Source organism: Tympanuchus pallidicinctus, unplaced genomic scaffold (assembly GCF_026119805.1).
Source record: "Tympanuchus pallidicinctus isolate F22 unplaced genomic scaffold, pur_lepc_1.0 scaffold15, whole genome shotgun sequence".
Classification (NCBI taxonomy): Eukaryota; Metazoa; Chordata; class Aves; order Galliformes; family Phasianidae; genus Tympanuchus; species Tympanuchus pallidicinctus.
In genome coordinates, this window is record NW_026294669.1 from 2,350,861 (window position 1) to 2,364,119 (window position 13,259).

Consider the following 13,259-nt stretch of genomic DNA (forward strand, 5'->3'; position numbering starts at 1 on the left):
TGAGGGTCAGGGTGGGAAATCTGAGAACCTTGGTCCAATGGTTCAATTGCAATGCCAGGAGGAGAGCTATCCCAGTGCTGGGGGAGATCTGCACCTCTGCTGCAGACTGCAATGCTGTACTTGTGGACGAGGTCACCGTTTCCACAACACTGCCCATTAAGGCTGTGTTAGAGCTCCTCTGTGCAGGTGGAAGTGGCTTTATTTCGTGGTCTTGAACCCACGTATCTGATCTATGCTGAAAGTGATTTACAATTTCACAGAAAACCAAGTCTAACTTCAGTCTAGTGCCACTTGTAGGACCAGATGTACAGTTGCAATACTGCAGGCTGGGGAAAGAAAATAGAATAGGATGGTAGATATCTCCAGCCTAAAGGCTGGGCTGATGAAGCTGAATGTTTTCAGAGTTTGAGCTCAGTTACCTGCAAACCCTTCCAACCCCCCTGTTGTGCTGCGCAGTGCTGCTGGGGGCACCTGAGTGCTGCTGAGCAACAGCAGCTCCTGCAGAACTGCTGGGGAAATGACTGCAGAAGTAGAGAAATAGCTGTTTCTCCTCTTCAGGTGTCACAAACTCAAAACAAGCCAAAAAAGCATCTGCGAGTCGTAGTAGTCACATTTTTTATTTTAACTTTTGGGGGAATAGGGGAAAAAGAGCATACATTTGTATTTGTACAATATTTAACAATCACTTTATCGGGAGGGGAGGGTTTGTTTTTCGTACTTGCAGAAAAACAGCAAGCACATCTGACAGTAGTACAACAACCTGTGCCCAAAACACTGACAAATACAAAGAGTAAAGTTAAAATAATTGCTTACCAAAGTCTTGAGAGGTAACGAATAGTGTATGGACTGAAACTGCACTTAAAATAATAATTAAAAAAAAAAAAAGTACTGCTGGTTGAGTATCTGAGGTAAAAGATGTTCCATCACGGATGCTACTTGAATCGTTTTGCCCATGAACCCACATCACAGCTTTCTGCATTTTGTACCAAGTGTTCCTAATAAACGGCGTCGTATTAAAAAAGGCTACAAACGAGAAGCTGGAAAAAGAGCAGAGTGAGGGCCCTGTTCTTTCTGGCCAGTGCTAACAGGACCAGGAGCTTCCTGGCCGTCTTCCTGGCTGGTTGTGTTGTAGTGAATGCACCAATGTTGGTCTTTGGACTGACTTCTCCTCAGGAGCTGAGGTACCGGGGAGCTTTGCAGCGCTCAGCCACGCGTTTGTTCCTAAAGAACACAGGGACAGCAGGCACTGACTGCACGTGGGTAATGCTGAAATGCTTCCACTGCATCGACCTCGCTGCATCCTGCTTGCATTTATGCTCCAAAAATGCTGGCTCTGACATTTCTCAGCTTGCACGTTTAATGCTCCAGCAGTGAACCAGAAGTTAACCGGAGTTGCCCTGCGAGAGCAGCTGTACCCGACCCAATTGGAAAGCATTTGTACTGTGAATATCTTTTTTCACAGCTGCACTGAAATACGCTGTTGCAAATCAGGAAATTCAGAGTAGCTCAGATATATATATATATATAAAGCTCAGATATACCCCAATGCAGTTTTAAAACACGAAGAAAAGCAATCTTGGTTTCCTGGGGCAAAGCTCAGCATGTGCAGGGGTGCAGCTCTCCGTTGCCAGACCCTGCAGTGGCTGAAGCCTAGAGGACAACACAAAAGTGCTGTGTGTTTTGGACAGGACCACTCTTTGCTTGAGAATTTGGCCTGTATTTATTCTACTTCTGCTGGGAAACGGGTTGAAACTCAATGGGAGCACAAAGGTTTTTAGCAAAATACAAATGGATCCTTATTTGTTCAGAACTCAGCAGCTCTGTTTATGCCCTGCTGAGTGCAGAAGATGGCATCCATGGAGTAAAAATGGAAGCAAAATGAAAACGTCAATTCAAGTGGCCACAAGCAGCTTCTTTTCTCTTCTTATGACCCAGCTGAACACCACGGAGCTGCACCCTGCTGTAGCATCAACCCTTCTGAGCCACGTGGAACCTCAGCAGAAGGCCGAGCAGCAGTGTGACACAGCACAGGGAGTGCAGCACAGAGCAGCACTGCAGCCCTGCCTTCCCTCCCTGCTGAGAGCACACTGACCTACGTCCTGTTTGCTGTAACCTCCATTATTTTTGCCAGAGATGAAGTCCCTGTAGAACAGCACCTTGGGGCTGTACAGACCAATCTTCCAAGGTAACGTTCACAGTGAGCCCCTAACTGTAACATTACAGGCTAATTTCCAAAGCCCTCCAATGCTCGGTGTGATAACAAACATGCGGTGATAAAAACACACAGCACAGCACTGGCTGACATCAGTTCTGTAATCCAGAGGTGTAACACATTTATTGTACTCTGTGTAAAGGACCCAATAAACCTGGTGGAGCAGTACTTCTGAGAAGCACTTTGGCACCTATCTACCAGTCCATTTATAATTTACACGTAAGGCATGACTTCTGAAACTCAAAAATAACATTGGAGTTGTGAAAAGCAATTTCACTGTTCTTCCCTACGTTTCTGCCAGTCTGCGGCACGGACAGCGGCATTCGTTACCTCTGATTTGTCATTGCATATTTAAGTTACACTGTGACTAAATTATCCCTGACATCTGTAAGTGTTTAGCATCTGAAAAGTGTGGCGGTGGTTTCAGTTGGGGTTGGAGAAGCCCGTGGATCACAGACAGCAAGCAGTACGCTGATAAGATGGCACCAACTTGAAGTAGAGCGAAGATGCAAATCTCAAAGCAGAGAGGAAGGAATTTGGGGTAACTGAGCTTCCTGAGGTGATCCTGAAACAGAGACACAGAAGCCACTGCATCCTGTTTAGTGAGACAGAGAACACGCTAGGCAGACCTCGTCACAAACATAAATAGGAAAAAGAACTTCTCTTTAAAATAAAATAAAAAAAGTCTAAGATCTCAGAGCTTTCCAGTGTCACAGCTCACAGAAAATTAAAAAAGTCATGCTTAAGCTTTCAACTATTCCTCAGACACAGCAAACCTAAATAGTATTCCATTAAATAAATGTATGAGATACTCTGGGAAACAGAGGTAAGAGAAAAAGCTTCAAACTAAAACAGGGAGGAAAAGGTCGTTTCAATAAACAGCACTTTTTTTTTTTATACACAACAAGCTAGTACAAGAAAAAGGCTAAAAACACTGCTTTAGGAATGGCCATTTACTGTTGGCATGAAGCATAGCTTACCCTTTTTAAATAACACAGTGAATTTGAAATACATCATTTACAAAACACGGATCAATTTATTATTCCAATTTTGTTAGTGTTGTCAATCTCATAATTTAGCAGAGGTGGAACTGAGGTATACCTTGTTGAGGGAGGTTAAGTAATACTTGGAAGCCTCTTTGCTATATCCCACTTGATTACTTTTGTTTATGTACACCGAACAGCAGCACACTAAACATTCACAAGCTGTGTCATATTGGCATTACAATAGTCATCTTTATAAACAACAGCAAATGCAATAAAAACAAGTTACCCTTTTTTTTCTTTTTTTTTTTTTTTTCTTTTTAAATCTGAAATGAAATGTTTGATTTAAAAAAAATAACAGTAGTTCATTTAAGGAATTAGTCTCTTCTGACAGGTATTAAGAAATCTGATGTCAGTTTTTAAAACGCTCCGTTAGCCCATCCAGGTCCGCTCTTCGTCCCAGGCCCTGAGCAGCACACTGCCACCTCATCACGCGTCCTTCCGGCGTCAGCAGGGAATGCAGAAAGTCTCATGGATTCGTGTGTGGGAGGAGGAGGGGGAGCAGAAAGGGAAGCACCTCCTGAAGATGCTCCCAGAGACCCCGCGGTCGCTTCACACAGAACACAACGACGACAGCAGTCCCGTTAGCTTTAGCAGCTCCAGTCGAGAGTCCCGTTGGTCAGTGACGTGACCAGTGCAACTATCATAGACTGGATTCTTTGGGAGGAAAGTCAACATTTGTCACCATTGTGACCACAGTCACAATGTCCTCTGTCGTTATAATGTTAGTTAGTTTTTGCATCTGAATAATGCGTTCTTCTACGCACCCCGCCGACAGCCTGGCTTCTGCGTCGTGATCCCAGCACTCCTCGATGGTCTCACAGAGCATCGCCATTCCCTGCGGGCAAACAGAGGCAGGGTGAGGGAGCGTGCCACGAGCTCAGCAAGCTCCGTGCAGGGGGCTGCGCTCTAACATACATCTGCCTCGTTTTATCCCCGTGGCCAAATCTGTCTCCAAAGCCAGCACGTCGTGGGCCTTTACACCTTGTTTATTTTGCGTCCGACGCTGCCATCTGCTGGCAGTCGTTGCGGAACTTCGGAAGGTCTCGCACTCAAGAGGTGAAGCTACGCAGGGACAACGTGAAACCAAACGGTACAGAAGGGGATCTGCACCCGCAGCAGCTCGTTTCTCTCCAGCCAGCACAGCAGCGTGCTGATCACAGGGAGCAGATGGCAGCGCACACATCTGCCTTGCAGACACTGTCATCTATTGCTTCCAATAACCCATTTTTTTTTTAAAACAAAGCAAAACAAAACCAATCAAAACAGTGCGAGGAATGCACAGCAGCATCAGTGCAAGTCTCCGGCCCAAAGCCAACTCAAGAAGTTACTCTTCCCTCACAGCCCCCAGAATTTCCCACACTGCTCACCCTGTGTTACTGCATGCACTGCTTGGAGCTTTCGTGGAGGAAATCAAGATTATTATTTCTTACGTTTACTTTTATCATGCATGATTTCATTTCAGACATAAAACCAAAGAATCTTTAACCAAAAAAAAGTACTTTCAATTCACTCAAGATGAGAGGGAACTTCTTCATGGCGTTCATTTAAGTTTGACTATGCTTAAATTCTTCCTAAAAGACAACTGTGTGAACACCACCCAGGATTAACAGTACCTGAAATTCAAAGCACAGCAGAACCTGATGCAGTACTTATGCTGGACACCATAAATACTTGTCTGCTTATAAAATTTAAGAGAACTGTTCATACTTGAAATACAGCACCAGAAAGAACTACTTACAGAATGCTTTTGCCAACACTCTCTTAGAACAGGTCTCTTCTTTTTATGAACCACAACTTCCTGCATGTCTTCAAGGGAAGGATGCTGGCCAATTTCTTCTTCAAATGGCAACATGTATTCATCTACAGGGCCTGGAGACAAACAAACAAACAAACAGACAGCTAAACCACAAGTTCTGCTTAAAGGAAAGCAGATTTCTGTGTCAGAAACGTAGCCCATCAGAGGCTTACAGCATAGTTTCACTTCTGGTGCTGCTAAAGCTCACACTGCGCCAGGCGAGCAGCAGCTCAGCCCCTCGCTGACAGCTCACAGCCTTTGCTCTCCCACCCGTGGGAGCCACACACGGGGTGCACAGGGAAAGGAGAAAGATGAACAGAGAAGCACAGCACAGAGCCCAGCGAGGCTCAGTGAGCACTCCAGGTATCTGTAGAAAACAAGGCAGTTCAGAGACAGAAAAAGCAGCTGTGACTGCAGAGCTGCACACAGCTGTGACTTAGGAAGGCTGCTTTCCTTTCACATCTCCCTCACTTTCTGGAATAATAACCACACCTGCCAGAGAGATCTACAACACACTCCTAGTAAGATTTAGGTAAGTATGTTTTACAGTACAAGGAGGCAAGAGAAATCAATACAGAATGTGGGTCTGCCTCCGAGAGCGCATCGATCCCGTTAGTAAACAGCTTAACATCTTTAAAAGGGCAAAAGCCTCCCTCGTGGCTCCCACTCTGCAAGGAGTATTTGGAGCAGAAAAGCACTGAGCGGCCTCACGCTCATCTCAGATCTCCACTACACCCTGGCTTTGCAGTGGATGTTTTCCAGCTGCAGTGAGCAGTCCAGGAGAACTCTTATGACAAATGGTAGCGGAAGCCCAAGCAGAGCTTTCATAGTTAGTTTCATTAAAGACTTCACTCCAAATTGAACTGTCCCCAAATATTTTGAGCCTCATCTTTTGTCTTGTCCTGCATTAATGCTGGACACTGTGAGAGCTTGTCTGCTTATACAATCGAAGAGAACCGTTCGTATTGAAATACAGCACTGGAAATCTTTTCTTGATAGCTTAAAAACTGAACAGTTTGCTTCATGGAAAAACACACAGCTGTGACAGACTCCCAGCTAACAGCCCATGCTGCACACTGCTGACACAGCCGTGTTTTCAGTCTCTGAGCTATCAGCAATTCCTGACACCCATTAAAACTCACATCACACCAGTGCCAACAAAGAGAAGGACTGGGCAGGGAGGCACTGAGCTTCCACAGCAGTGTCTCACTCACACCTACAGTTAAATCAGCAGCAGAATCTTCTTCATTTCTCATTCCTTCGCTCACTACCATCTTTAATGCATGTTGTTGCATGCATATGACCTACCTTCCTTTTTCTTCCCATTTAATAAAGCATTGCAATCAGGTATTTTGCTCACCATCTGAGGCAGTGCAGCGTGATGCCAGCTCCCAGAGGACCAGGCCCATGGCATACATGTCTATTCTCAAAAACGCATCCCTTTGGAAGTTTATAGCACCTTCTAGGACCTCAGGAGCCATATACCTTCGTGTGCCAACCTGGAGAGACACAGACATAACAAAATTGTACACTCAGAACCAATGTGCCCACTATAAACATTTTATTGAGATGGCTTATTATAAAAATAGTGTAGAGCAGCACTAACTTTTGTCCGAGATTCAAACCAGCCATGGCTATCTTGGCTTACAACTAAATCTTATTCTTCTGGAATAAGAGGAAGTGTTTTTGTGCTTCTTTTTCAAACTTGGCCCTACGAAGGATATTTATGAAGCAGGACAGTCTGAATATAATTTCAAATAACAGATTTCTACAAATAATTCAATGTACTTGCTAAAACTGTTCCTTATTCCCTTTCAGGTTGCAGGAAGGCCACTCATTTTTTTATATTCTGGATACATTCTTTGAGAATTATTACAGTTGCACATAAAGATGTAGAACTTGCTTATGCCTCTGCCCCCGACTGAAGTAACAATACCAAAGGAAAACCAATTTAAACCTAAAAAGTTACATGGAGACATTCATGCAAATCTGGATGTTAAATGGAAACTCTGGGGCTACCCCTTCATTCTGCCCACAACCAACAGATGCAATTATGTCACTGAATAAATCAGAGCTTTCACCATGTCTGAACATTCAGCCTCCACAATAATAGATACGTTTCTCTTAAACGGTGCTACTGAGGTTTTATAATCTTAACATAAGGATTTTATTTTTATCCCTAAACTGAAATTCTGCCTCAAATGGAGTAAATTTAGTTTTTCAGAAACCAAAATGCTCCAGGCTCAAGCTTGTTATTTAAGAAGTACACGACACAAAGCCAGCTCCCTGCTGCATGGTAAGCACTGAATTCATAGCAGAGGGACAGGCAATAAACTCATCCCCTGTGCTGCATCTGTTTTGCCCGTGATGGGAGTTGGTGAGGGATCTCCCTGTGCTCATCTCAACCCACAGGCCTTTCTCTCTTGTGTTTTCTCCCCCTGTGCTTTCGAAGCAGGGAAGTGAGAGAGTGGTGAGGTGAGCTGCCCGTCAGTGTGAAATGGGAGGAAAGGGGCAAGCAGTGAGACAGGGGCAGGGGACAAAAAGCTGTCATCTTTAATTGCCTACAGCACTGAGTAACATTAACTGATTCTGTGAGAAGAAGGTCAGAATTGCCATCTCTCTTAAAGGTCAAATGGAGCTGATGATACAGCATCCTTCACATGAAGAATGCACACACTATCAATTTCTGTTCACACCCGGTTACAGCTGTGTTGTTCCTGTAAACAATCCATCCTTACCTGTCCATGTGTGTCTCCTGCAGATTTTCCAGCCTCAAACTTTAAAGCTAGGCCAAAATCAGCAATGCAGGCTGTAAGGTTGTTTTTCAGCAGCACATTCTTGCTCTTGATGTCCCTTTCAAGTTAAAGAAAAGAATTAGAAATCCAGAACATGAAATATCATATGAAGTGATATACATATACATACATAGTATTAAGAAATACCACACAGAACCATCACTTACAGCATGTTTCCATCTGAAGGCACTCAGTGTTACTTACAGATACACACAGAAGTGTGTAAGTTGTTTCAAAAGCTGTACTGTCAGTTATTTTATATACTGCATAGGATACTTCAGTGACTGTGTAAAAGCTGTCACATTAATTGCAATCACCCCGCTGCCCTCTATAAAACATCAAGCTTTCTGCTTAGGCCGGGCAGATTTTCCTTATTAGGCTCCTGATATCTACAGAAGGAAGTTATCACAGTAATTTCTGAGTACTTTGTATCCATCCATATTTCACGTCCTTTGGCTCCAGGTTAAACATTAACCATCAGCTGCAAATCCCTCACAGCACCGTACCTGTGTGAGATGGCGGGTTTATGTCCATCCTTTAGCCCTGGAATATCCTCATGGAGATAAGCCAAGCCTCGAGCCATGGTCTGAGCAATGTGACACAGCTCGTTCCAGGATACCACGTTAGCCTTGAGGAAGTCAGTTAATGAACCCTGTGTGGCAAAGAAAGAACAACGCTAAGATAAATTTCACTCCCATCAAGCCGTAAGGAAAACCTCTACATAGCCTGCATCCTAAAATACCATGCCACGCTTATCTGCCTTCCTGTTTTCTGATAAATCCTATCATTGCACACACGTATGTACCGCCAGCTCAAACTACAACGAGAAATTAACCTCTGCATCATCTTTGTGAATAGAATGGAGATGTGCCCATGTGTCACTTCGATAACTGGGCAGCAGAAGTCAGCTCAAGTTCGTGGCACACACGCCAACAATCTGCACACAGCAGAAATAGGAGCTTACACAATTAAGTTCTTTACGAAGAAGACAACCCAAAAAAGCTTTTTTAGGGCGGTTTATGGCCTTCCAGCCACAGGCAACTGCAGGTTAGATTCACCTTCAGGAATGTGCTCAACTGTGGACGCACCCTCCGAGCCCTTTAATTGATAGTGTCTCTTTTCTCTTGGGACTAATGACTGTGAATCCAACATGCAAGTACATATTCTGAATAGAGAGAGACTGTGAAGCAATATTTAGTCAATAGAAAGCACTTCTCCTCAAACTCACTTCCACTTCCCCCCACGTGCTCCTGGATTTACTATGGATTTACACTCCAGCTTGATGTGTCACAGTGTCACATGGGAAAAGCCAACAGAAAAGGGAAGAAGGGACTGAATGCTGTCAAAGCGTAGAAACTACATTTTAAAAATAGATATATTTTTGTATTTTCCAGAGTCATCTCAGATAAACTCTCGGACAAAACCAAAACGACAGCAGTATCCTTTTGGAAAGGCAAATCAGTTTGGCGTCACCCACTGTCTGTGAAGGTCTGCAAGCAGTTGATAGTTTTAATCTTCTCAGCAATTAAAGAAGAGGCATGAATGGGACAAAAATGCCAGAACTGATAGCATTGCAACACAATCTCCACGAGACGGAGTTCTACTTAATGCAGGTAAATTTAGATGAGGGCCATGCAAAACTGAACACGCTGTGAGAAGCACAAAGGCAGAACAGTTTTCTCTATGTTTTGTAAGCCAACTTCTTTATTAAGCACAGCCTGACGACAACTGTATCAGCTAGCTGAGAAGAAACTGAAATCAATCCGTATCCAGCAGAAGTTAACGGTAAGTGAAAGCTATTTACATTTTGTTCAACTACCTGAAGGTCGTATTTGCAACAAACCTTTTCGTGAAATGCTGTAATTAACCAGAGATCCACATCAATGCTGGTGCCTCGTTTCTCTGCACCGATGAACTGTAAGATATTGTCGTGCTTCATTCCAGGTAGGCTGTAAATTTCATATTCGTTCTGCCACGACTGTTTGTCCTTTAAACAACAAGCAAAACCAACACCAAACACCAAGTTAATACCACAGTCAGAGGCCCTCTGTCAGACATTTCCTCCTGTAGTTCCCCATGCACTGCTAAGTGATCTGTCATTATGATGAAAACCTGTTGGTTTTGTTTTATTTGTAATCAAATCAGAGTTTATTACCTATTGGAAAGTGTGGTAAAAGCACAGTGTACACTGTCAGCATTATGAGAGTAATTACTTTAAAATGACAGAAATTTAGATACAGTATTCAGTATTAAATATTTAGAAATGCTACTGGTTCTACAAACTACTCAGCATTTACAAGAACAGAAAAATGGTCTTTCTTCACATATATTACATGTTCAGCACAGTGGAAAATTGTCTGAAAAATTAAGTATGTTGTATCATCTGAAAACAACACCAGCTATCAGATACAGGAATCATGGAAACACAGAAAGCTGTAGATCTGGATTACAGTCTGCACTCTGCAAGTCTTCACAAAGCTCCAGGTAGCAGCAGTGGCTGTTTGTAAGTGAGGTACCATCTACCCTGTGTCACTGTATGTGACAGTCCTGGACTCTATGTAAATTTGCTCTTACTGTTGTGAGCACAACCTGTTCTAAACGTGGCTTTCAGAGGGTACTTGCTGGGAAGTCAACAGTATTTCATTTAATTGGAACAATCACCTTACAGGGTTGCATTTCAGAACATCTGTTTACTGGCTTACATTTACTCCAAGTACAACTTAATTAGATCTCAAGTAATGGAAAGATGTGAGAACAGCAAGCAGTATTTAAGTGTTCACGTTCAGGTATTGTTATTGTCCTTGCTTTAAGGCTGCACAGAATTCAGGTCTCGTTGATAAACACTTTCTGCATTTAATAAAACCCCACATGCTTTGGCTGAAGGTATTTCCCACTCCTGAGAACATCTCTGCAATAACCAGACTTACCGTATGGGATGAAAGTTCTCTACAACAGGTTCTCACTGTGACTAGAAAACACAGCTTGAAGTACAGTAAGTTGACAGTGCAGGACACAAAGAACTTCTGCCTACCTGGATAGGGAATATTTTGACTGCAACATATTCATTCAGCAGCTGAGCTTTCCACACACACCCAAATCGTCCCCTGGCTTTGATCTCTAGCAACTGCAGTGGCTTCAAACCCATCAATGGTGAAGGCGGTGGTGGTCCAGGATCCTGAAATTAGGTAAACACCATTAATTAACACTGCTATTACAATACGTGTGATCTAGAAAGGAAAGCCTTGTCAACTGAGGCTTGGCAGCATATACCCAACCCTCCTGCAACAAATTCCCCCAAACAAATCAGAAACAAAACAGCAACTCTTCTCCACAGGAAGGAAAAAAACAAACAAAAACAGACTGTGAGACATGCTCAGAACTATGTGCAAGCAACAGCATGACAACAGTTACAGTACACATCTGTCTAACCAGGTATGGAAGCACAGCAAAAATTAAGGGATAAGGATAATTAAGTTTCACTTGGTACCTTTTCAAGCGATGGAACTCAACCAAACACCTTTGCTTTCCCTCACCCTGCCTTTACCACGCTCTCCTGAGCCCTGCTCCCACAGCCCCCCCAGTGCTGGGGCACAAGGCTACAAAGCAGCACAACCCTCCCCCATCGGTGATGGTTTCCTTCAGAAGCACTGAACCACACAGCCAGTGCAGGACACGACCCCCAGCACCCCCAGCCCCACACGCTGGGGTGAGGAAGCACAAACCAACGTTCCAGTGCTCTCCGGAATGGGATTCCAGAGAACACCTTGTTCTTTGTATCTCAACGTTTGCACCCTGCTGATGGACTGAAACAGTAAAACGCACCTCCTATTCAAGCATACACGTCACCTGAATGCAACAAGTACATTTTCAACTTCGCTGCCCCAGTGGTGCTCCCTCCTGGGCTGTCCTTTCCTTTCGTCCCACCATTCAAGGCAGCTTGTACACAATTTGTTTTCGTCCCCACCACCAACCACATGCGATGCCCCTGCCTCAAACAGCAGCGCTCTACCCAGAGTTAGGGCCCTCCTGCCTGATACCTGCCTGCTGCAGAGTGGCTCTGGAGGAGGGCTTGTCAGCACTGCCACCAAGAGCAGCAGCCCCATCCTACCATTCTTCTCTCCCCTCCATCCTCAGTGGTGTTGCCATTGGTGATGGCACACGGGCAGACAGACAGGGGATGAACATTGTGGCAGCACGGCTCAGCAGAGGCCTTACATTACAAACGAAAGCAAGAACCTACAAATGGAAGGCAGGTATTGCTTCTCAGTGACTCCTGCACTGCAGAATACCAAGTGTGCTCTTCAAACGCCCAAAATGTACAATTCCCTTCTGCTCCCCCCCCACCATCAAAATCCTCGTGCATGTTAAAGACATTTGTGCTGAACAACTGTGCTTTGAAGCACACTTCACTGCTGGGAGAATGGAGACGAGAGTTTCTCACCAATTCATGTTCTGAGCAGTTTAAGCACAGTAATAAATAACCATACTCTCTTTCTTGCTAAGGAATAAATGCATCCTTTAAAAAAGGACTAGTTTCATCAATAGTTTCCTATCAATTCAAATAAATTAATCAGAAATTGGCACTGTAGAAATATGATATTGAAATACAAACTGGAGAAGTTACAATACTGTCCTCTAAAAACTATAAAATGTTTTTGCCAACACAATTGATAGATGCACAGATAAAGCTGTGATATCAACGTAGCTGGGTTCATTTTCTCTTGTGTTTATCTGGCTTGAAGTTCAAGAATTAAAACCTGCTTCTAACACAAGATAAAGTTCTTGTTCCTGGAGCTGCTGATACACAGCCATGCAAGTTTCCTCTCCTGTGCTGCCGTTCATTTGGTGCCAAAGACCTGTATGAATATTTCAGGCAGCAGGGAGCTCACTGTCCTCAAACTGAAGCACTGACAAAAATGGCAAAAGCAGACGTGCAAAGCTAGAAAAGAGATGCCCAGATTTACTCACAAAAGCCTATTTTGAGTATTGCAAAGCTGTTATTTGTAAGGCAGTGTGCCATCCAGAGATTGAACACCACACCATCACACAACTTGTGTGACCAGGTTTCAACCTCGGGACTCACCTGAACTGAGGGAACCATCTGTGGGAATAAACCCAAACCTCCCTGGCCCCAGTGGCTTTCCTTTCTGCACCCCTGTCCAAAGCAACCTGATGGTATTTTGAAGCACGCCGCGTGAATATTCTTCCTTGATCGTGAAACAGAAAGAGCACTTGTGCCCCTCAAAGATCTGATGAGCACATCTGAACTGCAGCACCCATCACAAGAGAAGGCAGTCACCCCACGTCAAAACCAGCCAGCAAAAAGCACTGCTCCCTGCTTTCACTTGAACCCAGTGCAATCCTTCCCACATTCCCAAGCTCTGCATTTCCTACCAAGTCTGAGCATTTCA

The 13,259-nt window shown here is 44.0% G+C and overlaps 1 protein-coding gene and 1 long non-coding RNA gene across 3 annotated transcripts in view; one reads left to right on the top strand and one right to left on the bottom strand.

Moving 5' to 3' along the window:
- Positions 1 to 598: 598 nt before the first annotated feature.
- The window catches only part of ACVR2A (activin A receptor type 2A), a 54,797-nt gene continuing 42,136 nt past the window's right edge, over positions 599 to 13,259 (bottom strand). For both annotated transcript variants that reach the window (XM_052675752.1, XM_052675753.1), the window contains 7 exons: positions 10,880 to 11,023; positions 9,692 to 9,835; positions 8,355 to 8,500; positions 7,792 to 7,906; positions 6,414 to 6,552; positions 4,997 to 5,127; positions 599 to 4,093 (listed from right to left, as the gene is read on the bottom strand). In XM_052675752.1, the coding sequence (XP_052531712.1) occupies positions 3,899 to 4,093; positions 4,997 to 5,127; positions 6,414 to 6,552; positions 7,792 to 7,906; positions 8,355 to 8,500; positions 9,692 to 9,835; positions 10,880 to 11,023 (1,014 nt within the window). In that variant the 3' untranslated portion in view covers positions 599 to 3,898. The remainder of the gene's footprint in view (positions 4,094 to 4,996; positions 5,128 to 6,413; positions 6,553 to 7,791; positions 7,907 to 8,354; positions 8,501 to 9,691; positions 9,836 to 10,879; positions 11,024 to 13,259) is intronic.
- LOC128077087 (uncharacterized) lies at positions 8,496 to 11,244 on the top strand. Its single transcript, XR_008204825.1, has 2 exons — positions 8,496 to 9,633; positions 10,660 to 11,244. It is a non-coding gene; the product is annotated as an uncharacterized LOC128077087 (long non-coding RNA).